Source organism: Alexandromys fortis, unplaced genomic scaffold (assembly GCF_014885135.2).
Source record: "Alexandromys fortis isolate MF-2015 unplaced genomic scaffold, M_Fortis_MF-2015_v1.1 scaffold_313, whole genome shotgun sequence".
Taxonomy (NCBI): Eukaryota; Metazoa; Chordata; class Mammalia; order Rodentia; family Cricetidae; genus Alexandromys; species Alexandromys fortis.
Genome location: NW_026068197.1, coordinates 100,173 through 128,125, shown reverse-complemented (window position 1 = coordinate 128,125; position 27,953 = coordinate 100,173). Strand labels below are relative to the sequence as shown.

At 35.1% G+C, this 27,953-nt stretch overlaps 1 protein-coding gene across 3 annotated transcripts in view; it reads right to left on the bottom strand.

The window, feature by feature from the left end:
- Cfap47 (cilia and flagella associated protein 47) overlaps positions 1-27,953 on the bottom strand; it is a 246,663-nt gene that overhangs the window by 163,358 nt on the left and 55,352 nt on the right. For 2 of the 3 annotated variants that reach the window (XM_050129779.1, XM_050129780.1), the window contains exons 21-26: positions 25,678-25,772; positions 19,039-19,180; positions 16,833-16,927; positions 15,442-15,601; positions 13,690-13,885; positions 9,221-9,430 (exon numbers count right to left, since the gene is read on the bottom strand). In XM_050129779.1, the coding sequence (XP_049985736.1) occupies positions 9,221-9,430; positions 13,690-13,885; positions 15,442-15,601; positions 16,833-16,927; positions 19,039-19,180; positions 25,678-25,772 (898 nt within the window). The remainder of the gene's footprint in view (positions 1-9,220; positions 9,431-13,689; positions 13,886-15,441; positions 15,602-16,832; positions 16,928-19,038; positions 19,181-25,677; positions 25,773-27,953) is intronic. The other variant, XM_050129781.1, reaches the window with a different exon arrangement.

Sequence of the window (27,953 nt, the reverse complement as noted above, 5' to 3'; positions counted from 1 at the left end):
TCCTATTTCATACTGACACCACAAACAGCTGTTTCTTTCAGGAGGTCCCACTACAGAACACTTATATTGAGGTAGGGCTGGCAGTAAACATACCTCCACCATGTTGGATGGGGGTGTGGGGGTGGGGCAAAAGGCAAAGCCACAGCACTGGTCATAGCCACGCTGCTTAGCATTTAAAAAAAGCACCCCAATCAAAAAAACATAAAAAGACCTCTAAATGAGTCACAATGTTGGATAAATATACATGGGTTTAGGAGAGAGAACAGAAAGAGTACAGACAAAGATAAAAGGAAAAAATAATAAAAGAAACATTAAAAAGTAACAGAGTACAACTATAAGTCACATAAAGATGAAATATACACAGAGATTCTGGATTATGTATATTATTAATTTTTTTGTATTTTTTTTACTTTTTTTATTTTTTTTTTTACTTTTAATAAGCTACCTTCAGAGAGACATTTGATTGTGATAGCTCATAAGCAAAACCAAAATAAAGGTATCCTGACTTCAAATTTTCCATCTAAGGATATGTTATTTTGAAAAAGAAGTTCTGATTTTGCTCCCACAGAAAATGAGAACCACTGGATTAATTCCAGGATAATGTGGTTGGATGGAACAAGACTCCCAAAAGGTCTCATGAACCCTAAAAATACTTCACCGAACAAACAGCAAGAAGCAGTTTGGAGAAAACTACACCCAAATTCTCAAGTTGACTGTTTATAAATGTTTGTTTTCATGTTAAAATGGTTGGTTATAAATGGTTAATGGAAATAAAGGGGCTATGATATAGAAATGTATACTTTACATTAGTATGGATTTGGTTTACTGATACAAATTTAAGGTCAATTCTGTTGTATGTTAATTTCTACTCTTGTTTAAAGTATTGTGTTTATACAGGTCATTTAAAAATATAATGTATAATTAAAAATTACAGATTAATAGTCATTTATAATAATTAAACTTATATTCATGTTAGTTAAGCTTTGTAGATATACAGAGATATATTTCAGATGGGGAGATATTCTTTAAATCTTTCAAAACATACAGAATATAGCATTTAAAATGTTTTAAGAACTTAGAATTTTCTCAACAATAAGACATATCTATTTCTGGCAGGACCAATTACATAAGAGAGGCTGATGGTCACTGAAGAAACTTATTATGGAATTTGCCATTAATGTTACAATGTTACCCATTTTGGAAAGAAACTGTTCTTGCCTGGCCTACTTGACTTATGATGTATAAACTGGACATGCAGGAACATAGAAAAATTACTCCTGAACTTGCCTAAAGAAGGTAAGACAGTCCTTCAGAGTTCCTACTTCATTAAAGAGTCTGTTAAACATTCTTCAGGACATAGAAGAAAGTAACAAACTTCCAATATAGGCAAAACAGTCTTTCAAATTTCCTGCTTCATGGAAAAGTCCGCCAGACACTCTGACCCTGTAGGCTGAAGATGAATGCCCCAACATTACAGAAGAACTTTGGGTGACTGTCCAGGCGGCAAGAGTTCTCAGTCAATTCTAGAGTTTTGGAAGTTGCTTACAATGCACATTCTGTTTACTTAGGTAATATTAAATCCATCTGGTGTCTTTGATGGAATTGAATTGGATGGAATAGTTATAGTTATAATTTTCCTTAGTTATGGTAAAATATGATTAAATATAAAACTTTAGACTCACAAAGAAATATGGTATCTGGAATTCTTGCTTCATACCTGTTTTGTTATATGCAATTTTACTATGTTAAAGTTAAAATATTCCTTTTTATTTAGACAGAAAAGAAGAAATGATGTGCAATTCCCCTCTGTATGCTATGACTATATTTTATTAGCACTGGTTAATAAAGGAGCTGCTTTGGCCTATGGCAGAGAAGAATATAGGTAGGAAAATATAGAATATAGGTTGGGAAAACTAAACTGAATGCAGAGAGAAAGAAGGCAGAGTCAGGGAGACGCCATGTATCTGCTGAAGGAAAAGGACTCCAGAATGTTACCGGTAAACCATGAGCCTCATGGTAAAATATAAAGTAATAGAAATGGGTTAATTCAAGATAGAAGAGCTAGCAAGGAATATGCCTGAGTCACTGGCCAAAGAGTGTTAATATAGTTTCTGTGTGATTATTCAGGTCTGGACTATTGGGAAACTAAAGCCTAGTCTCTGTTTACAGAATGACACTAGAAGTAAAAGCATGCCATTCTGAGTTCAATCTATGAAGTTCAGTGTTAAAGAAAAAAAAAAGCCTGATGTGATGATATCTGTAATTTCAGCAAAAGCAAGAGAGGAAAAGACATGACAAGCTGAAAGATGGTCAGAGAAACTTACTACACAGAGTAGCAACAAAAAGCAATAGAACAAGAGTGGGGAGGGAGGGAAAAAGAAAAATAGGCTGTACAAGTCCTTTGAAAATGCATTTTGCTGTGAAAGCTACTATACTCTACATCACCATTACAAGTATATGTATTATTCAGTATTCAAATACCTGTTTTTGACGAATGGAAAAAATTGATACTATATTTGCTCTGAAGTGAGGTTCCCAAATCTACTCACAATGTTTTTAAATTCAAGCACTGCCAGCAAAATATATCACATGTAATCTTATTTACACAAGTGTTCAATAATATATCTGTTCAAATTCAAATATTTGGTGCCTACCATAGGTAGTATTTCTGTATTATTTAGGCCGAGCACTGAGACAAGAGAACTTTACTTTAGGAATTCTAATGTACACTGATCACAGTAGAGATGATCTACAATGTTGTGAGATACAAGACTCTCTAGAGAAAGTATCATCATCTTAGTAATGCTTCGCTTTATTCAGTAAAAGCGACAGAGCTGTCCAACAAGTTTTAAAATGTGTTCCCACTTCATATTGTTGTACAAAATATGTGGGGAAATATAACAATAGACATGCTACATTATCCTAAAAAAATTCTAACACTTATACAACCTGATGTTCGTAGCTGCATATAACTCCACTTATTTGCATAACTGAGAGTAATATATGGAAACATATGACATTTCCCTGTATCCTTGTTTTTTTTTTTTTTTTTGACATCCGGTTTCTTTGTGTACCCCCTGGCTGTCCATGAACTAACTCTATAGACCAGGCTGGTCTTGAACTCACAGAGATCTTGTGTCTCTCCCACTAGAATACTAGAATTCAAGTCATGCACCACCACTGCCTGGCTGATGCACATCACATTTGTAATACATGATGCCTATGTATTTAGAAGACAAATAAATCAACTGTTAATGGTATTTTTTAAAATTCAGCATAAGTTGAATTTTTAATGACTTTGCAATCCTTTTATTATTCAAACACTTAATAATCTATATACAAAGCACACAATGTAATCAAATTCTGTAATCCTACTGAATTAATTTCTTGTTTAATCAATCCATAATAAAAGTGGTTCAAAGACTAGAGATCCAGGCAACGTATGAGAAATGTCAAAGAGAGATAGGTGGCTGTACTATGCTGTCCCTAGGTGCTAGTCATCTGCATGTGTAACCACCTTCTTCTCAGAGTCCTATGAAGACAAAGAGTCCAGCAGATAAAAAGAGAAACTGAATGGAACAGCGAGGCTTCCTTTAAATGGAAACCTGCTGAGCATAATATATGTATGTCAGCCATCTCTCACTGGCTCCAAAGAGTGTAGATGTACAAAAATAGAAAAAGGAGAGTAGAGAAATAACATCTATGAATATTTTCATTCTGCTGCCTGTTGTTATAAGAATTATCATTTTAGTAATCTGGAAAGGGATGGTAAACATTACCTTGTAAGTTTCTGGGGTTCTGCCAATTTTTGTGGAAGTTTACTATAACAATATTCTGCTGCTTCAAGTGGATTATGAATTAAAATCATTTAACATTTTATATTTTTAGTTTATTATAATTCAGTAGCGCTCTGTGCTCATTAAGGATTCAAAAATAATATTACAGAGACTTTTGTATTATCTTGTAATTTATTTTAACAGATCTATTGTGAAAATAGAATTAAGGTGCAATTAAAAGCAGGTTTAAACAGACTTGGGTAAGCAATAAGGAACAAGTGATTATACCAGAATATAGCATTGTCCCTAATGATTTCTACTCCCCAAGACTGGTGAGCAAATACAATCATTATGTCTAACACAACTTCCTAAATCATAATAGGAAATAGATTTAGGCAATAACAATGATTTTTAGCTATGATCAATTATAGGCTTTTTTACACACCCTGCATTTTAGCAGCCATAATGCTAAAAGTCAACAATGTATACTGGAATTGACAAAGGAGAAATACAATCTTGTATTAGTTTTGAAATGACAACTGAATATTACACTCATAATGTTTATGGTGCAAAACAATTCATAAAGCAGACATATCAATGGTGATGTGGCTGCTAAGGAACACTGATGCTTCCCAAAACCAGGCAATGACAAATGTACACAGATTCTATTACTGAAACCATTAGAACCATAATATACTCTTAATAAATAATAATATTTCACATAGAAAAAACCGATATTCAAATATTGATACACAGGGATGGAGAAATGGCTCAGCAGTTAGGAGCATGGGCTGCTCTTCCAGAGGACCCAGAATTGATTCTCAGCACCTACATGGTGAATCACATCCAATAGTAACTCTAGTAACTCTACTTCCACAGTATCTGATGTCATCTTTTGAATACCACTGACACTGTTTGCATGTGATGGTGAGTCATAAAAGTAGATGAAACACCCATACATATAAAATAAAAATAAACAAATATTTAATAAATCTAAAATAAAAATATTTATATCCAAGTAGTTATGAAATCTCAAAGCCAGAAATAAACAGAATAAGAACCTGAAGAACTCCATCTATGATAGACTTCAATCTTTTGGTTACAATGTTTTCAGTATGTCCAAAGTCTAGAGGAAACAAGTGATGCTGTCCAAACACTGAACACGACTGTAGTGACAGTGGCATCTTACAAGTGTCATTCATTTAGTTCTACCTCATCTGCTATGTATTCTTTTACTGATTTTTACTGAAGCCTTCAAGTTGGCTTCTCATTTCCAACATATGGTTTAATAAACCATTCAAATTTTCCTATTTGAATAGTATCATGCCTAAAGTGTTACATACCACCACACATCACAACTCAAAAATAATTCTATCCATTTATTAATAAACTAGATGTGTTACTGTGGTTGTTTGAATAAAAATGGCCCCCATAAGAGCACAGTGTTTGACACTATTAGGAGGTATGGTCTTATTAGAATAGATGTGGCCTTGTTGGGGTAGGTGTGGCCTTGTTACAGGTGAGCGTTATGGTTTCAAAAGTTCAAGACAAGCCCAGTGTCTTTCTCTCTTCTCCTTTTGCCTGCCGATTCACATGAAGGATTCTCAGCTCCTTCTCCAGCATAATTTCTGCCTGCATGCCACTATTCTTCCTGCCATGACAATAATGTGTTAAACCAATGAACTGTTAGCTACCCCATTGTTTTCCTTTATAAGAGTTGAAGTGGTCATGGTGACAATTTACAGCAATAGGACCCCTAACTAAGATAAAAATGAAATCATAGGACTTGAATTATCATACTGTAGCAAAATTGTGCAAGACATCATGGGACATAACCTCAATTAAAGATCCACATTAAAAGTTGTGCTTCAAATTCATCTGCTGTAAATTAAGAATTATATTTTACAATGGATTTTTTAAACAAATTAAGTTATATAGTTATCAGAGTATTTCAAAGTTTCCTAAAATAGATGTTAGTACTTCTCCCAAAATACTTTTGCAGTGCCATTTTTGGATGCTAATGCATATTTGTTAATACTTCACTATTTAATTCATCTGGACATTTCCCCATATTAGTCTTTTTAGATTCTGTGATTCAGAGACATTGCTGTGCACACAAACCACCTGGAGAAAATTTTAAAAAACAAATGTTGATTCTTACATCAGGACTAGGTGAAGAAATCCCACCTTTCAAACTAATTCATAGCACGTTCCAGACCAGCACATTCTGCATCAAATGGGAACTCACTAAATATGTACAGACACAGAACTCTTTCTAGATTCACCATCCCTCCTTGGGGTGCTGCTAAACAGTTCTATCGAGTCCCCAAAGGTAGTCATATACAGTGTAACATTTCAAATGTGCATTGGAGACATTGGTCCTTTTAAATTTATGTGGTGAGCAATTAAACTTTCAGTGTTCAGTTTATTCCCGAGATGAATTATTTCAGAAGCTTTTTAGCGGTAAGGAGAACTTTGTAAAAGACCTCACATACAATTCTAGTGTCATGTCAGTTCTCTTACAAAACACTGGATTATTCTTGCCTTTCTCTAAAGTTACCCTGGCTCAGCACTTGATATTAAAGTGGTAATTTGGCTTCTTTTCTTATTTGTGTCTCTATTTCATTCCTTATGTCAATGAAATTGCCCTGAGTTTTTTGATATTTAAGAAGATGATGGATATGTTTGTCATATATAGCCTTTATCACAAAGGCAAGTTGTTTTTGTGTCAAAGGCCTCTTCTGTATGCTTTGAGATGATTACGTGATTTGTATACCGAAGTCCAATTATATGATTTAATTTGTTTACTTATGTTGAATCATAACTGCTTCTCTAGAATAAAGCTGGCTTGATGTTGGTGAGATTTACAAAATATTCGTCACATACAATAGTGAGAAAAAGCATCCTAGAATTGATATAGTATTAGAAAAGATCTGGTACAGTCAAAGCAATCCTGAGCAAAAGTAACAATGGTCCAGGGATTATCAATCTAAATTTAAAGCTATATCATAGAGCCATAGTTATATAAATGGCACAGCAATGGCAGAAAATAAAACAAAACTATCTATAGTTCAATAGAACAAAACAGAAGACCAAAATGTCACTAAATGTAACTAAAACCATCTGGTCTTTGACAAAGATCCTGAAAACATACAGAGGAGAAAAGATAGCATCTTTAACAAATGGTGGTTAAAAAAAAAAAACTGTATCTCCACATATAGAAGAATGAAATTAAACCCATATCTATCACCTTGTACAAAAGCCAAAAATGGAATCTGTTAGAAAAAAAAAACATAGGCTATACCCCACCAAATAAGATTAGGACAGGACTTTCTGAATAGGACTCAATATGCTCAGGAATTAGAACAATGAATGTCAAGTGATAGTTCACAAAACTAAAATGTTTTTACATATCAAAGGGAAAAATAAATTAACTGAAGAGGGAGTTAAAAAAAAGTAATAAAGTGTCTTTGTCAGCTACTCATCTGACAAAGGATTAATATCTAGAAACTCAAAGAGCAAAGAATCAAGAAAACAACCGAAGTAAAATTAAAAAAAAGTCTATGAATCTGAACAATGGTTTACAAAGGAAAGAAACAAAACGATTTAAAAAATCTAAAAAGGTATTGAACATCATTAGCAATTAGGGGAATGCAAATTAAAACTAAATTTAGATTTCATCATAACCCTGCCAGGATTGCTAAGTTCAAGAAAACCATGACAGCAAATGCTGCAAATTATATTGGAAAGGGCAAGACTTGTTCATTATTCGTGGGAAAACAAACTGATAGAGCAATTATTGAAATCAGCTTTGAAATTATCAGAGTGCTAAAAATAAATTACCCTTTAATCCAACTACACCACTCCTTAGTTTATGTCTAAAGGATTCAACATCCTATTCCACATACACCTGCCCAGCCATGTTCAGTGCTGTTTTATTCACAATAATCGGGAAACAGGAATATTTTAAATTTCTCTCAACTATTTAACAGATAATAAAAATACGGTATATCTACATTGTGTAATTCTTTTTGTCTGTAATCAAGAAAGTAAAATCATGGAATTTGAGGGAAATGCATGCAAATAACAGGAAAATAATAAACTCAGTAAGGTAACCCACACCCAGAAAGACAAACACTGCATGTTATCACTTCTCTGTGGATTCTAGCTCAGACTATTTAGATATGACTTTATAATCTCGAATAACCACAGAAACTAGGGAAGTAAAGGGAGCAAGGGGTGGGAGGAGAACACATTTTAGAAAGAGGAATAATAGGACACATTGCTATGAATTGGGAAATGGGATAACCAGGAACATGGGATTCAAGTGGGAATAGGTTAGAGGGTAGTAAAGAGGGAGAGGATGGAAAGGGGAAAATAACCCTAATGATGTATACGGAGAAGAAATATAATTTTATGTTTACTTTAAAGTACATATGTATTATATATAATGCATATACATATATCTGTATGACGATGAATAAAATTACCCCATTTTCAGTGATATTACTTGGGGTAATAATTCCCCCCAAAAGAACAAAGAGTATCTAACAAAACCTCTGTACTGGGTACAAGAAACCTCTCTTTGAGGTATAGATCAAAGGAGTCCAAAATACTTTCAAACTAATACACGATATTGTCATTGCCCTGGTTCCTTTCAAGAACTTGAAGATAAGACCCTACTGTTGAAGACAAAACACAGTATATAGTATAATATATATGACAGGTAAGTTGAACCCATGAAATTTCAAAAATATGCTTGCCTAAACAAGATTTGCACTATGATAAAACCAGTTGACATGGCAACATGGTCAGCAGAAATGTCAGTAAATTCTACCCCTGGACAAAGGCCTACAGGTAATTGATGGCTGCTGAGAAAGGGAGTATCTACATTCAGGGACAAGTTGACGGACAGGATATCAAATGTGTGTATAAGTTGTATATCTGTCAGTGTGTATGTATTTGAGATAGAAGGTGATGGAAATAAATAGAAGATTAAATACATGCAACAATAGAGTAGGAAAGAAATAAGATTAATATCTTATTTTATACTTTGGGATACACACTCAAGTCTGTGTATAACATAAATCTCAATACCATACCACTGATGGCCCTCATGCTTTATTCTGGGCTCTTTTGTACTACAATCCAACAAGTCAAACCACCAAAGCTATCAATAAAAGAATCTGGTTGTACTTGCATACTTCATGTCTACTTGTAAACATCACTTTTCTACTAACATAAGAAAAAATAACACTATAAATGCAAATAATTCATTATTTTGCTATTTTTCATGAAAGCAAATTTAAACTGAAACATTAAATCTTTTAAGTTTGAAACCATTGTATTTTATGTCATTCCTTAATCACTTTACAAAAGTATAGAATAGAAAACTAATATCCTTCATTGACAAGTACCAAAGCATCCACATTTACATATCTTACCAGTTATCTTTGTCATCACAAAAGAGAAGATTGGCAAAAAATGAAACCGGTTTAGATGAACTGAAACTAAGATGACATGGTAGCTCCTTATTATGTCCGGTATCAGAGGCTGTGATTATTCTTCCTTTGGGAAATGTCACCGTAAGTGGGTGAATCTCATCATCATCAAGAAGTTTTGCTGTGGGAATCTTGAACTGTAGAGCTGAATTTCTGTTTAAAATAAAAAATTAAAATATATTCTTCTCAAAATATAAGCAATTGATCTAAAGGGAATGTGTATTTATGTTTTCCAAATATGCAAATATATACAATTGAATATTTAATATTTAAACATATATTTGTATCATCTCTTCCTGTTTGTCCTTTTGTTCTGTAAAGATTAAGTGAGGCAAAATATTTGACTAAAGGCAATGTTTTCAATAATAGCCATTACATAAAATTATTTCTGTCAAACATATCCAAATAAAAATTTATCTAAAATGATCATTTAAGATTTATAGTTAATGTATATCCATTAATAAATGTTGCTAGATTATATGCATGAAGAAATTTCAAATTTTGGATACTAATAAGCACCTCCAGATAAATTCCACAAAAAATTAATCAGTTTTTTTAACATTAAAAATGTTAAATGTTAAAAAATTTTAAAAAATGGTAAATGTTTATTTTTTTAAAACTTCTAAACACATTCAGTATGATAAATGTTATTTTATATATAAAATTTACTTAACCAATCAAAAACGCCAATAAATTTTGGAAAATTCCACTTCATTTATTTAGACACGTGAAAACATAAAGCAAATAGGCATTATTAAAGCATAATCTATTTTAATCAGTTTGAACATCACTAAGCTACCAAAACAAGAAAGATGATTTACATTTAAATTAATTATATCTATATGATATACTAGATAAAATATGGGAAATTATTTCCTAAGTCCAGTAGAAAGCAATTTAGTTCTATTTGACAGTCATTGAATGTGTCATTTATGCTGCTGATTTCACTATATGTATATAGCAAGGATACTAAGTGTCATCAACTCTTCAAATCCTTTCACAGAATAATCATGTCATAATTGTTTTTATACTGATGTATCACACATTAATTAGAGAATTGAAAGGTAAAAAGCTTAATTCTTACATTAAGACAGTTTTCTAAGAGGAATATTTGTAGCAAACTCAATTCCAATCTACTTTATCTAAAACTTAATAGAAGTTAGTGTCCCTTATAAAATATATCTTGGCAAAACTGAAAATTGCACAGGTATGTTGAATCTTGAAGTTCTAAGGTCTGCTCAAGCTGTGTAGCACTTAGTGAAAGCCCTGTGGCATTGTCCTTTATAATTTCCTCATTGAACATAGGAATTAAATATTGCATTGCCTTCCTCAATTTGGATATTTCACCAACAGTGTTATTATATCATTTTGGTAGGATAATACATATATACAGTCTTGTTAGACATAATAATTTCAATATTTTGTTTCTGATATTCCAGATCCCACTGTCTTACAAGCTGAAGTTCATATATAACCATAATACTCATATCCAAATAAATAGCAAGTTTATTTATGCCTTAACCTGTCACAAGAAGCTTATGTAATTTCAAGATTTTTCTAAACTAAAAGACATTACTATGAATAATGTTGAGCACAGCTTATAGTACACATATAAGATTGTATTTCTAAGCTAAGTTACTGAGACAGTCAAGACCCACCCTCAGGACAAAAGTGAAGAAGTACTACTAGAGAATTAGCCTATATAATCTGTTAGACATTGAAAGATACGATGAATATTTATTTCCATCCTCCATTTTCTCACTCTCCCAAACAACATTACTGGACTCAAACAACAGGTATACTGGAGGCTGTAGAGATGAATCAACAGTTAAGAGCACTAGCTACTCTTGCAGAATAGCAGAGCTAATTTCTCAAGACCCATATCAGGCTTACAACCACATGCAATGCCTGTTCCAGGTCATCCAACACACTATCCGGGCTTCTGAAGGCACCTACATATGTATGTACATGCAAATATGTATGACAAATATATGTTATGTATACACATATATGTCTATGTGTGTGTATGTACAGCCACACACACACACATGCCCATAAAATAAATTTAAAATTTGGGTATACTATTATTAGTCATATAGTTATCATGTTAATTTGTGAGAATACATTAAATGAAAAATGGGATGTTGGAGATCATGAAAAGCCACAACAAAAAGAAAACCCTGGCCAATTAAACTTGTTTTTAAAGGTATAGTGTATATTTTCTGGCCAATACTTCTTCCAAGCGATCACTTAGCAGCTATAGCTACTCCAAGATACTGCAGCCAGTTTTTATGTCAACTTCACACAAGCTAGGGACATCTCGAAAAAAGGAATACTAATCTAGAAAATGCCACCAACGATTGTACTGTAGGCATCTTCTTAACTGCTGACTGATATTGGAGGGTCCACCTAAGTTTACGTGGTGCCCCCAGAGAGCAGGTGGTCCTGAGTGGTATAAGAAATAAGGATGAGAGAGGGCCCCTGTCCAATCATAAGCCATGCATGCCAGAAGACAAGATTGTTGCCTAGCCAAATCACCACAGGAGAGGCTTCCTCCAGCAGTTGATGGGAGCAGATGCAGAGACCCATACCCAAATATTAGATGGAGCTCTGTGGATCCTGTAGAAGAGGAGGGAGGGTTATAAGAGCAAGAGCCAGAGGGGTCTAGGACACAACCAGAGGGGTCGAGAACACTAGGAGAACATGGCCCATAGAGTCAACTAAGCTGGGCTCATAGGGGCTTACAAAGACTGATGCGACAAACACTGTCCTTAAATGGATCTGAACTAGGTTCTCCGCATTTGCCGTATGGTTGTAGAGTTTGGTAATCTTGTGGGACTCCCGCCAGTGTGTTTGACTTTTTTCCCTGGCCTTTTGGCCCTTTTCCTCCTACTGGGATGCCTTAGCCAACTTTGATATGAGGGTTTGTGCCTAGTCTTATGGTATCTTTTTATACCATGTTTGGTTGTTATCCCTGGGAAGCCTGCCCTTTAATGAAGGGAAGCAGAGGAGTAGATGGGGGAGGGGGGCAGAGGGAGGGGCTGGGAGAAGTAGAGGGAGAGGAGACTAAGGCCAGGATGTATTGTATGAAAGAAGAATTTAAAAAAAAAAAAGAAGAAGAAGACTGAGCAAGCCATAAGAAGAAAGCCAATAGCAGTATTCCTCCACCACCTGTTCATTGGTTCCTGCTTCCGGGTTCGTGACATTCCACTCTGACTTCCCTGTATGATGGATTGCAAGCTAAAAGATGAAGCTAACTCCTTCCACCAAGCTGATTTTGGTAATAATGTTATTACCTAACTAAGAGAAATATTTATAAAGGAGGGAGACATATTTTCCAGTCCTCAATGACTTCATACAAAACAAACATCTTCCAAAGCCTTACAGTTAATGAAAGTATGCACTTCCAGATGTATTCAAATTTAAACAAATAATATCTTACTCTGATATAAGTATATATGTGTGTGTATATATATATGTATATATGAATGACAAGGAATACAATAAAACAAATAAATTTAAATATATAAAGAAAGATTTACTCGCTCTTTCTAGTAATCAAACGTAATCTGGTTCATTTATTAAAAACACTAGACTATGCTAAACATTATTCCCCTACAAGTAAAACAAAACTATTTGAAGTAATGTTTAAAAATCCAACATTACAGTACCTATTTTAAATACTCTTTCAGTGATTGACATAAGTAGATGAAAACAGGATACAGAGTTCTCATTTCCATTAGGTGGGCATTTTAAATGGTACTAACATTGTGGGATGCAATGGGCACACATGCCTATCACTCACCTGCCTCACTCCTGATACAGTTAGTTACTGGTGGAAATTTGTGCATATTACTATATAATGTATAGAAGAATGTTGATAGCTCATTGTACTCTACAGCCAATACAAGAAGCACTATGGATAAAAACGATGGCTGGGCATCTGGTGCCCACTTTTGACTTCAGTACTGTGACTCCTGATTAAGCTAGTCTCTGAGTTCAGGACCAACTGGGGCCACACAGTGAGTTCCAGGCCAACAGAGAATGCTTACCCTGTAGCTATGACTAGCTTAGAACTTACTAGGTAGACAAGGCTAGAGTTGACTGTTTTGTTTGCGATATCAAATGAATGTTTTAAGTAACAAAATTTGTGTTAATTTCTTTTACATTGAAATTTTAAGCTTATTTTTTATAATACAAAGACATGTTTTTTTAAAAAATTCAAGAAAATAAATTACTATTTTGTATTTCTTAAAATTTTGTATTTCTTAAAATATCAGTGTATAATGAAATGCTTTAATAGCTCTTCCAAACTATAGCAAGAAATCAGGCATAGGATTAAAATTTCAGATAACATAGATTAAAAACAAAATTGTACATAAAGATACAGAAAATTCATACTAAGGACTTACCTGAAATAGTTCTGTGGCAAAATTCTGATATCCACCCCAGCTGTGGTATCCAAAGGAACAGGAGTAAAACATATAAATGGTGGATCAAAGATTATCTTTGGTGATTGTATCTCTCCAATCAGACTTAATGTTCTATAGTCAAATAAATTATCATTTAAACGTATAGCAACTTCAGCTAGGTAGGTTACGGGCTTTTCTATGGGAAAAAGGGTACTACATATTAGTTTACATTCAAAGGAGTATTTAATATAAGTTTTACTATCAAAATTTACTATGATATTAAATCTCAGTGGAGCAGGGTAGTTAACCAAGGAAAAATGCAGCCTGATGAAGAATTAAAGAGTAAGTGGAGTATTGTTGTAGAAAGAAATTATAAAAACCAACATGTCTTCAAGTATACTTTGCCTATAGAAGAAGTAGATCTTTTTAATGTATACTATATGGGTGGTAGAAATAATTGTACATTGGGAAGAAATGCTTACTACATGGGGGAATACATAATACTTAAATAATACACAGAAGTAGTACAACAGGACTTCTTTTTTCAGCTGCTTCCAATGCTTTAATAGAAGCTGCTAATACCTATGGTATACAGAGCATGAAGATGACGTCACAAACTGCTGAAGGATCTTAAGGGACTACTAAGAAAGGGGTTTGTGGAGTGAAACTCTCCCAGCTTTGAAGACTAAGAAAGGTTGGCAAGAGACTTGAACCTAGAGTGGCTCCCAGGAGCCCAAGGCGATGTCCCCAGTTAGTCCCTTGGGAAGCTGAGGATAGGGAACCTGAAATGATCCTATCCTATAGCAATATTGATGAATATCTTGCATATCACCATAGAACCTTCATCTGGCGATGGATGGAGATAGAGACAGTGACCCACACTGGAGCACTGGACTGAGCTCCCAAGGTCCCAATGAGGAGCAGATGGAGGGAGAACACGAGCAAGGAAGTCAGGACCACGGGGGGTGCACCCACCCACTGAGACAGTGGGGCTGATCTATTGGGAGCTCACCAAGGCCAGCTGGACTGTGACTGAAAAAGCATGGGATAAAACCAGACTCTCTGATCATGGCGAACAATGAGGGCTGATGAGAAGCCAAGGTCAATGGCACTGGGTTTTGATCCTACTTCATGTTCCTGCTTGGTGGGAGCCTAGCCAGGTTGGATGTTCACCTTCCTAGACATGGACGGAGGGGGGAGGACCTTGGACTTTCCACAGGGCAGGGAACCATGACTGCTCTTCGGATTGGAGAGGGAGGGGGAGAGGAGTGGGAGGAGGGGAAAAAGAGTGGGGGAGGGGGAGAAAGTGGGGGGTGGGGGTGGGAAATGGGAGGCTGGGAGGCGGCGGAAACTTTTTTTTCTTATTCTCAATAAAAAAAAAGTTGAAAAAAAAAAGTTTCCCTATAAATTTGGCGAGCACGCTCCCAGCGCTTGCTTCTGCTTTCCTGGTTTCTGTAAGTCTATTCCTCCATTAAAGCTGTCTATATTTTGGAAAAAAAAAAAAAAAAAGAAAGAAAGAAAGGCTGCCAGGGCCACTGGAAAGGTGACTCAGCAGTAAGGACCAACAGTTCCCAGCCCCTATAAGGCGGCACCTAACCATCTGTACCTCAAGTTCCAGAGGATCCAGAACATGTTTCTGGCATCAGCAGAACCGGTGTATATACAGGGAATATTATACACACATATATGCAGGCAAAAAAACTAATACACATAAAATTTAATTTTTTTAAAAAAAAATAGAAAAATGCTTACTTGGACAGAAATGTATGGAAATAGTATACTTTTCATTTGGTTTCAGACTTCCAATTAATGCAGTAAATTTGAATATGCCATTTTTGAAGAGTTTGTCATTTTTACGGATATCCAAAGACCACTGAACAGTTTTTTTTGAAATATTAAGTATCACAAGATCCTGTTCAAAGATATATATACAAAAGAAGAAATTCTTAAAATTTAATGAATGCACTACAAAATTTTATTTTTAGAAATAAGATCTAACTATTTACTCATGCAAAAGCCAACATAAACAGAATCTTTAATAAATGTATTCATGATTTACAGTAAAATAAGAAAATTTATGTTGGTTCATACTAAAATAGAGAGAATACACTTTCGTACAGAAAAAAGAAACCTAAACTATGTATGTAAATGTGTTCTTTAAATTCCCTAATCCTTTGAAGCTGATCGCATCACTACCAAAGCAGAGACTAAGAAACTGGAGAATTGTAGAAAAACCCAGAGATGCAATGAATCACTGTGATGTCACAAATGCTCTTCATGTGATGTCAAATGTCACCGCTGTAACATTTCCCCACTAGACCCATAGAAAAGAAATGTGACTTTCCTCTAAATGCTGAAGTAGGCAATGCTAGGAACTTCCCCCTAAAATTTCAGAAAGGATCATAGCTCCTGCAGATGTCGTATTCATAACTAATAACTGGTGGTTCAGACTCTTAGTTCACTGGTCACATATATCAAAACAATTGAAAGAAAGTTCAATAGTGTAAAATAACCTCCCATTTCAGAAAGGCATTTTGAAATCTCGAATACATTTCAAGTTACTAAGGTTATTTTTTTCAGTTCCATACATGAGATTTAAATACACATGGGGTTTATTAAAAGAAATTTTACTACCTTTTTATGCTCAGTGTCTAAAAAATCTATTTTAATTTCAGTAGAAATATTTTATTAATCTACAACTCTTAATTTCATGCATTCTATTTTAATCAATGCAATGTTAAATATTTTCCCTATATTCTTTACCAACAGTAATAAAGGTATTCAACAAAACTGATTATAGAAATGACAATACACTAGAAAAAAAAAAGGGCAGGGGAGATACAATTTCCTAAGAGATACATACATGTCTATACATGTCTTTGATTTTTCATCTACATATAATTTTAATTGGAAAATAAAATGATGCACAATAAGAAAAACATAGTAGACTAATGTATGTTATTTTATTATATAACTTCATGTTTTCACTATAGACTGTTTCTTTCATATATATGAAATATGTTATTTTGTGATTAATATATTATATTAAAAACTTTCAAATAATCAATCAAGTCACTAAGTGAAAACCAAAAAAAAATTACAAAATAATTATAAATTATAATGTGTATTAATTTTCTATATACCTGAATTGTTGTGATTTCCTTACTGTGTTGAAGCTCATATAATGGGACTTTGAATACAAATTCCGTGCTGGATAATTCCAACGGTGCTCGTAAAACTTTAAAAGAAAAGTAAATATACTGATAAAATATTAATATACAGAATATGGACACTACTTAATATATTTTTCCAAAATAAAATAGCAAAAATATTTTTTTTGTTTCATACTCCTAGTCAAAAAGTAACATTTAATTTCCAACATTTCTATGATACCCTGACTTCCATATTTACAAATTTTCATTTTATAAAATTAATTGGCAATGGATTACATGTAAAACAAACAATACTGATGAAATGGTAAGAAATCATAAAATAAACTCAATATTGAAATAAGAAAGAGCACAGAGTATTAATATGATCTCTAAACCAATGATTCAGAAATGGAGATACATAGTATCAGAAGTTGTAAAAATCTCTCATGCTCATTGTTAAGAAAAAACAGCAGCCTACAGAATGGGAAAATATCTTCACCATTTGACAGAGGCTTGATCTCCAATATATATAAAGAACTCAAGAAACTAGACATCAAAATACCAAATAATCCAATTAAAAATAGTGTACAGATCTAACAGAGAATTCTCAATAGAAGAATCTCAAATGGCTTAGAGGCACTTAAATTATTGTTCTATATCCTTAGGCATCAGGACTCTGATTCTTCTCAGAATGGCTAAGATCAAAAACACTAATGCGAGCTTATGCTGCAGACGATAGGGAGGAAAAAGGGAAAACTCCACTGCAGGTGGCAGTACAAACTTGTACAGCCACTATGGAAATAAATATGGTGGTTTCTCAGAAAACTGGGAATCAGTATACCTCAAGACACAGGTATACAACTCTTGGGCACATACTCAAAGAACGCTCAATCATTCCACAAGAACACTTGCTAAACTATGCTCATAAAAACATTATTCATAATAGCCAGAACGTGGAAAAAACTTAGGTGACTCTCAGCCAAAGAATGGATAAAGAAAATGTGGCACATGTACACAATAAAGCATTACTCAGATGTTAAAAACAATGATATCCATTAATTTGAAGTCAACTAGATGGAACTAGAAAAAAATTATCCCAAGTAAGGTAACCCAGACCCAGAAAGACAAACACGGTGTGTATTCAATTCCTAAGTGGATATTAGCTGTAAAGTAAAGGCCAACCATGCTACAATCCACAGTCCCAGAGAGTCTAGGTAAAAAGGAGGGCTCAAATGACGACAGGCAGGCATACATTTCAGATGAGATCTCCAAGGTAAACTTGGGGGGGGGGGGTTGGCTGGGATGGGACATGAAGGATTGCGTTAGGTGCTTGGGTGAAGTGAACAGAGGGAGAAAATAGTGAAAGAGACATCTTGATTGGGGGTACATTTTAGGGTCAGTTAGAAACTTGGTGCAAGGGAAACTCCCATGAATTTACAAGAATGATTCCAGCTAAGACTCCTAGAAATAGTGGATACATAGCCTGAACTGGCCATCTCCTTTAATCAGATGGTTAACTACCCCACTTGTCATCAGAGAACCTTCATCCAGTGATTAGTGAAAGCAGATGCAGAGATATACAGGCAACCACTTGGCTGAGCTTGAGGAATCTTGCTGAAGAGAAGGAAGGATTGTAGGAGCAGAATGGGGGGGGGGAGATCATCACAACAACACCCACAGAAACAACGAATCTGGGCTCATACAAGCTTACAGACTGGACTGACAGTTAGGGAGCCTGCATGGGACCAACCTAGGCCCTCCACGCATGTATGACAGATGTGTAACCTGATCTACTTGTTGGACTCCTAGTGGTGGAAACAGGGCTTGTCCCTAAGGCTTTGGCAGTTGTCTTGCCCAGCTTTAATACAAGTGGAGGAGTTAAATCCTACCTTAACTTGATATGCAATGCTCTGTTGACACCCATGTAAGCCTGCCCCTTTCTGAACATAAAGAGAGGAGTGGGGGTGAGGAGGCAGAGATTTGAGGAATGGGAGGAGAGGAGGAAGGGGGGAAACTGTGGTAGGGATGCAAAATAAGTTAATAAATTCAATTCATTAAAACAAAGAAATTGACTGATTTTCTTTTCTAATATTCCAAATTTTGAAAACTAAAAATGATACTCTGATTTTTCTTTACGCTTAGATGTTAAGTATAAATCTTTGACCTGCACACATCAGTTGACTTTCATATTACATACCAGTAGCTTGAACAAAACAAGGTGGAATAATTGGTGATACACTTGGAATCAAAACCTTTTTCTGTGACAAATACTCGCAGTAGAGATCCGAAGCCTTAAAGGAATTAATATGGACAGGAAAGCTAAAGTCATACGTTGCTACCTGTCAAAAAATGACCAAAAGATATTTGTAACTTTGTGGGCTTTGATAGTGTTTATTCACCAAAATTACCTTTTGCAAAATAAAATTATCTTGTGATATTGAAAATACATTCATTTAATAAAGTAAAGGACATATTATTCACTATGTTGAAAATAAGTCTTTAAGATCATGAACCAAATTGTTTTTAAAATGCTTTTTATTATAAATGAACCAAATATCCAACTTTAAAAGCTAAAATATTTGGAAAAATAAAGATAAGTCTTTGTGATCCTTGGATAGTCAAGGATTTCTTAAATACTATACTAAATATATCATTCCTAGAAGTGAAAATTATTTATCTGTATCAAAAAAGTCTAAAACAGCTATTCTGCTACAAATTATTTTAGCCACATAAAATGACTCAAAACACAATTCTCACCAAAATTCTAACGTATAAAAATTAAACAAATAAGATCCTAATATCAATTATAAAATGGTCTAGATAATGAAAATATAGATGGAACTGTGGAAAGGACATTTCCAAAAGATATGTACACAGTGACACATTAGCACAAGCAAAGATGTATTACATCAACTGTCAGGGAATTGCACATTGATATCACAGGATGCGGTTCAGTGAGATGGCTCAGAGTATAATGATGCTTGCTGACAAGCCTGATGACCTGAGTCCAATCCCCAGGACCCACATAGTGGCAGTAGAGAACTGACTCCTACAACTTGTTATCTGACATTCACGAATGAAACCCACTACAAATAAATAAATATAAATTTAAAAAGGGTGGAAATTACAGGAGGTTCCCTTTCTCACCTACACAACTGCTTAAACAAAAGTAACAATACTAAATGGTACTAAAGATGTTTGCACACTCACAATATACAGACTCACAACCCACTGTCCAATGTTCCCTTAATAAGTTTCTAGAGGTGAACAGTAGAAAGAAATCAAGAAAAATGTTTATTTTAAACTTGATGTAAAAAAAAAAAGCCCCCAAGATCATAGCTAGTTCTATACTGTACTAAGAGTTCATGGTAACGCTTGGTTTTAAATAAAATAAACACTAATCTCAGATAAAGGGCATCCTTTCAGACCTGGAGATTCACATTCTTCTAGTTATGCAAAACACTGGGTTTACATTTTATTTTATTTAATTGTATCTGACCCTTATCACTGTCAGTTCTATATCCTGCTATGGAAGCTTATATCCCATCTGTTCTCATTACAGAATGTGGAAGCATAAAAAACAGAAGCATGTCTTATTTTAATGGCTGTTTCAAAACACTCATTTCCATGATAATCTATTTCTGCAATACTACCTGAAAATAGACATCAAGGAGTAAACTGACTAAAGATATACAGATATAATTTGCTTTCATATTCTACACATAAAGAAAAAATACAACAGAAAATGTGTTTCATCTTATTTCTTTGGAGACTTCTTATCTAGACTTCAGAGACTAGTTACATTTTCTTTTTTGTCTTTTTCATCTTCTGACTGATCTGCCATTATCCATTTGCAAATTAAAACAAATCAACATTCTATACTATATACCAAAACATGAGTGACAGTCAACCCTTTGCATCCATGAAACATGGCTCTAAACATAAGTTATAATCTCCCCATTCCCAAATGTGAACTGCAAAATGAGAGGATGCACATTCAAACCCCATATACAAATAACTTGTATTCGACTTGCACAAATTAGTCATATACATTTTGATAGTTTTTAACGTTTATAGAAGAGGTGCTTTGATTGCATATATGAATATATACCATATGTATGTCTAGTGTCCAAGGAGTCAGAAGAAAGCATTTGAATTCCTGGAACTAGAATGATGGATGGCTGTGAGTCAGCATATGGGTGCTTCAAATTGAACCTGGATCTTCTGCAAGAGCAAAGGATCTCTTAATCACTGTCTCGGGGTTAGTAGAGACATCATGACCATAGCAACTCCAGTAAAGAAAAGTCTTTAACATGGGCTGGCTTACAGTTTCATAGATTTACACCTCCATTATCATCATGATGAGACACATGGCAGCAAGGAGGTAATTGTGGTGCTGGAGAATTCTACACTTCAATCAGCAGGCAACACAAAGAAAGAGTGACACTGGGTAGGTGCAGCTTGAACATATATAAGACCTCAAAGCTCATCCCCACAGTGACACACTTTCTCCACCAAGACCATACATCCTAATAGTGCAACACATTATGAGTCTTTGGGGACTGTTTTCATTCAGAACACCAGAACCACTCAGATATCTCTACAGTCTTCAATATTTTTATATATTCATTTTTGTAGTGTGTAGATATGTGAGGTTTGTGCATGCCACCATGCTTATGTGGAAGTCCCAGGACAAATTGAGAGACTTGGTTTTCTTCTTCCACCATGTAACCTCTAAGAATTCAATTCAGGTCATCAAACTGGTAGCAAACACCCTTACACTGAACCACCTTGCCACCTCTTTTAATTCTAGACTAGTTAAGAAATAAAAAGATGATCATAACAACAGAAACCAAGTAAATACATAGACAAAAATAAAGATATACTTAAAAACCTATACTCCGCCCAATTAAAAATTAAAAAAAAAAAACTCGGTAATTTTCTCCATAAGTATCACTTTCCAAAATTAAGCAATTTAAAAAGAACTACAAACCTTAGAGAAATACAAGCAGTCTTTCAAAGTCCCCCCCCAAAAAAAAATAACAAGCACAGATATGGCTTTAGAACAGAGTTTTATCGGACTTCAAAGAAGAATTAATACCAATACTTCTCAAATTATTCCACAAAATAGAAACAGAAGGAACACTGCCCAATTCATTTTATAAGGCCACAGTTTCTCTGATACCCAAACAATATAGAGGCCCACCAAAGAGAACTGCAGAACAATTTCGCTTATAAACATAGATGCAAAAATATTCAATAAAATACTTGGAAACCAAATCCAAGGATGCATTAAAAAGATTATCCACCATAATCAGATAGGCTTCATCCCAGAAATGCTGGAATGGTTCAATATATGAAAAATCAATAAACATAATTTACCACATGAACAAACTGAAATAAAAAAGCATATGAACATCTCATTAAATTCATAACCGGATTTTGACAACACCCTATTCTCCTTCATGACAAAAGTCCTGGAGAAATTAGGTACATAAGAATCATACCTAAAAAGAATAAAGGTACTTTGCCACAAGCTATAGCCAACATCAGAGTAAATGGAGGGAAACTCAAAGCAATTTCACTAAAATCAAGAACAAGACAAGGCTGTCAACACTCTCAGTACAATTCAGTATTTTAAAGTTTAGCTAGTGGTGCAGAATTGTCTGTATTCTTTCAATCATGTTTTAAATAAACTTTGATTGGCCAGGCAGGAAGTATAGGCGGGAAAACCAGACAGGAAGTAGAGGTGATGCAATGAGAACAGGAGAATTCTAGGAAGGAGGAAATTGATTCCTCCCAGTCCTGTGCAAACCAGAGAGGAAGCAGAATGTGATCTGCCAGCTGAAAAAGGTGCCTAGACATAAATCCGCACACACATGAACACCTGTGTATTCAGAAAGAAGCTAGAAATACACACTGGATAAAAGTCAGCATTGTTAACAAATGATGCTGGTCAAACTGGATATTGCCATGTAGAAGAACACAACTAGATACATATTTGTTTCCCTGCCCCAAACAAAAGTCCAAAAGTATCAAACACCTCAACATAAAACCAGATATATTGAACTTAACAGAAGAGAAAATAAGGAACAGCCTTGAGTGTATTGGCACAGGAGAAGACTTAGTTTTTAAAAAAAAAACACTGATAGTGCAGGCAGTAATATCAACAATTACAAAAGGGACCTTACGAAACTGAAAAGCTTCTCTAAGGTGAAGGATACTAACATATGGACAAAGCAGCAGCCTGCAAAAGGGGAAATGATTTTTACTAACTACATCTGAGAGAGAACCAATATACAAAATATATAAAGAGCTCAAAAACTAGACATCAAAAAATAAAATAATCCAATTAAAAATGGGGTACAGATCTAAACAGAAAATTCTCAATAAAAGGATTGCAAAAGTCTAAGAAACACAAAGAAATGTTCAAAATCCTTAGTCATCAATGAAATACAAATCTTTGAGATTCCATCTTACATCTGCCAAATAGCTAAGTGACAGATCATGCTTGCAAAGATGAACAAGGGGAGCAGTCTTGCACTGCGGCTGAAAAGGAAAACATAGCTACTACAGAAATCAATATAGCTATTTCTCATATTGAACTCTGGGTTGAATGAGTCATCTTCCTCCTTAAATTATTTATACTTCTTTATTTTATGTGTATGAATGTTTATTCTGCATGTATGCACGTGTATCACCTGTGTGTTGGGTGTCTCTAGAAGCCAGAAAGGTGTGCTGGATGCCCTAGTACTTGAATTAAAGATGTTTAGGAGCCATCATGTGTGTGCTGAGAATAACTGAACTGGTTTCTTCAGCAAAAGCAACAAGTACTATAAACTCCTGAGCAGATCATCTCTCTAGTCTCCATGAGTGATCTCCCTTAACTAATATTAGGAAGTAGGAAGTTTGAAAATATCATAAAGAAACTGTTTTATAAGTGTATTTAAAAATACATATGTGTGTATGTATGAGTATACAAATGAAAACATTAACATCACACATGTGGCGGGGGGGAGCTACAACACTTCTCCTAAGAACCATATACTAAAAGAAAATTTAATTCAAGGTAAGGAGAAACTCGTCTCAAGCTGTTGGTTAGGGGCTATCCAAGACACTCCCAAAATAACATAAGTGATTGTTACTCCCCTTGGTTCCTTCCCATAACTTAAAGGTAAGAAGCTATTGCTGAAGACAGAGCACACTTGACCCAGAACCTGAAGGATTGGAGCTGGAACTGAGCTGGACGTCTCCTCCCTGAGGACTACCTCTTATAATAGGAAAAGATGTTATAAAAGCTGCTAAGGGAGAAAAGTCCCATACAGAGGTAAAGTCTACTAAACCACAACGAAGACTAGACCAGATTGATTCCCAATGATGCAAGAGAGGCACTATTTTCAAAGGGGTAATAAACAGCTGTCCAAATGGACTTAAGGTAGGTTTAACAGGAGGGAATTCCTGCCTGGTATTGCAAATTACACAAGTACCCATGGCAAGAAAGGTCATAAGATCTAAAAGCAAACCTACAAGTGCTGTTTCCTAAGCCAATATAATGTATAACTATATTTAAAATATTTATCCTTATACCCAAAGATGAGCATAATGATGTTTACCCCTCATCAAAGAAGCTTTTTGCATCAGATATAGGCAACTAAAATGAGGCACAGCATGTAGACATTCAGAGAATAAGTGACAATGGGGTGCCCATTCTCACAATTGGTACATCTACAAGACCACCACAATACCTAAGGCTCAGGGAATACGGATGTTAGGAAGATTTTAAGGGTCAGCGAACTTGTATGGCTGTTAAATAGTGTTTCTAGACATAAGGCAAATAGCATTCATGATATCTAAACAATGTATCTGCCTAAACGTGACCCACATAATGACAACACCAGCAGACATGTCAAGGTAGATGGCGGAGGTGGGGGGGTGGGGGCAATTAGTATTGCATTCACTTAGTAAATCATTTTCTGTACTTACTGGTACAAGTAATTTGACTATATTGCTTCTTGTTTATTTGTTTTATTTTGTTTTACTTTTGATGTATAAATATTAAACTATGATTGACAAAAAGAAGCTCCCAGGGGCTGGAGAGATGACACAGCAGTTAAGAGCATATTGATTGCTACTCCAGAGGTCCTGGGTTCAATTCCCAGCACCCATATAGTAGCTAACAACTGTCTGTAACTCCAAGATCTGACATTCACACACAAACATAAGTGGAGGCAAAACACCAAAGCAAATAAGAATAAATTCTTTTAGATAAAAATTCTCCTTAGCATTTATATTTCAGAAATTTGAAAAAAACATACTACAACTTATTAAATCTAGCCAGAGATACCCATTTTTTACAGTCACACTCTAATAAAGGTTCTTTCTTTTGTATTGAAGGTTTTTCCAGTTTAAAAATATCATTGGGCATCAAGGGAACAATATTAACTAAGCATCACATAGAAACGACACCTTTTAATTGCTCATACCATTTGGGGGGATTTCAGATAATGATTCCAAGAATCCCCTTCACAACCAATTATAAAACACAAGGTAGCTTGAATATAAGTGGTTTTCTCATTAGTTGAACCCTATCATCTCTTTACCACATACCATACTTCAAATTTTGTAGTAAGTATAGCAAAGACAATCTAATCATAGTTCACCATGAACTAGATATAGCTACTGAGTACTTAATTTAAAGTTATAGCTATGTATAGTCACATATTAGAATAATACCAATTCAAAGCAAAACTTAGGTGATAGCCAATCGATTCCTAAAATAGCAAATCTGTAACCCCACTTGTATTCCGTAACATGAGTAACAGAAAACTGAACTTACTTCTACAGGAGAAAATGTTATGCCACATTCCACAGATGTGCCTTCCTCTACCTCTATGCCATACATATAAGGAGCATCAGTATTTTTGGACTCTCCTATAAAAGAATAAAACAATATAAGCCTATCTACGTATATGCATGCGTGTGTGTGATATAGTGATATTATTTAATGTGAACCCTGAAGATGTCATCATTATAGTCATAGCAATCAAAAGGCAACTACTGAAATACCAAAGGGTAAAGCTGGATAAAATTTCTCAGTAAACAATGATTCTTCATTCCAACTTTATAACACCAAACCTCGGATCAAAATATGCAACATAGAATCAGAAAGTAAGTAATAAAAATATTATCATAAAATTCTTCCAAAGTTGAAAAAATATAGTAATAGTCTCATGAAGGTGGAAAGGAATTAAGAGCAAGGTCAAAAGAACTGACTTAGTCATTGGTCTCAGAATAAAAAAGAACTATGCAATGAAGGGGAAGCAAAGACAAACCAGGTCTTATTTGATCAACTGAAAAATCAAAAATTTACAAGACTATCAATTAATTGAAATGTCCAACATTTATTTCTGAGGAAACACTTGAAATTTCATTTCAGAAACATACATATGTACATATGTACATTAGATGCATTAGTATTAACTATTGCTACCCTACTATTGTAGAGTCTCAAAGAATATTAGTCATTCAAAAACAAAATAAAAAAGGAAACAATTTCACCAAAAAAAAATCTTGTCAAAATGGGACTATTTCAAGAATAAAGGTATGAGCAAATGCCTCGGGAGCAGGCCCAAGGCAGTGACTTCTGAGGGACCAGGCCGGGACCAGGCCAGAACCAGGACCTCCACAGTACCAGGCACTAGGCAGGTATATCCACAGAAGCAGGCCCAAGCCAGTGACCTCTCTGGGTGCTAGCCTGGGCCAGCAACCTAAGCAGGACCAGGCCCTAGCCAGCGATCTCCATGTGAGCAGCCCAGAGACAGCAACCTCCACAGGACCAGGACTGAGGCAGTGACCTTCTTAAAAGTAAGCCAAGCAAGTGACCTCTGTGAGAGCAGGCCTGAATGACCACTGGAATTGCAGAGCGACCTCCAGGGTGACAGGAACTGTGGTCTCCGACTCCACAACAAGGAGTAACCATCTGACCCTTGGATCCAGTGCCATTTGGAAGACTGATCACCAGAGACATGATCCCACCTATACCAATCAGAGGAAAAGATGGGTGGAAAACAAGATATTCCATAACAGAGCCAGATTTAACAAAAACCTAGCCACAAACCCAGCCCTACACAAAGTCTAGAAGGAAAACCACAATGCCAGGAAGTCAGCTACATCCACAAAAACACAGACAATACATAATCTCACAGCTGCAAATCCCAAAGAAGGAAACACACACACACATTACCAACAAAGAAAACTAAAACAACAGGAACTAGCAGCTACTATCAATACCCCGTAATATAATATTAATATCCCTTAATATAAATGAGTTCAACTCACCTATAAAAAGAAACAGGCTAACAGACTGGATATAAAAACAGAATCCCTCCTTTTGTTGCATACAAGAAACACACCTCAACCTCAAAGACAGATATCACATAAGAGTAAAATATTTTCTAATAAAAGATATCATCTTACACCTGTCAAAATGGCTAAAATCAAAAACACCAATGATACCCTTTGCTGGAGAGGCTGTGGAGGAAGGGGTACCTTCATCCATTGCTGGTGGGAATGCAATCTTGTGCAACCACTTTGGAAATCAGTGTGGCGATTTCTCAGGAAATTCGGGATCAACCTACCCCAGGATCCAGCAATACCACTCTTGGGAAAATACCCAAGAGATGCTCCATCATATTACAAAAGCATTTGTTCAACTATGTTCATAGCAGCATTATTTGTAATAGCCAGAACCTGGAAACAACCTAGATGTCCTTCAATGGAAAAATGGATAAAGAAAGTGTGGAATATATACACATTAGAGTACTACTCAGTGGTAAAAAAACAATGACATCTCGAATTTTGTATGCAAATGGATGGAAATAGAAAACACTATCCTGAGTGAGGTAACCCAGACCCAAAAAGAGGATCATGGGATGTACTCACTCATAATTGGTTTCTAGCCATAAATAAAGGACATTAAGTCTATAATTTGTGATCCTAAAGAAGCTAAATAAGAAGGTGAACCCAAAGAAAAACATATAGTTATTCTCCTGGCTATGGGAAGTAGACAAACTTGCTGGGGAGAAAATTGGGATCTTGGGGGTGGGGTGGGTT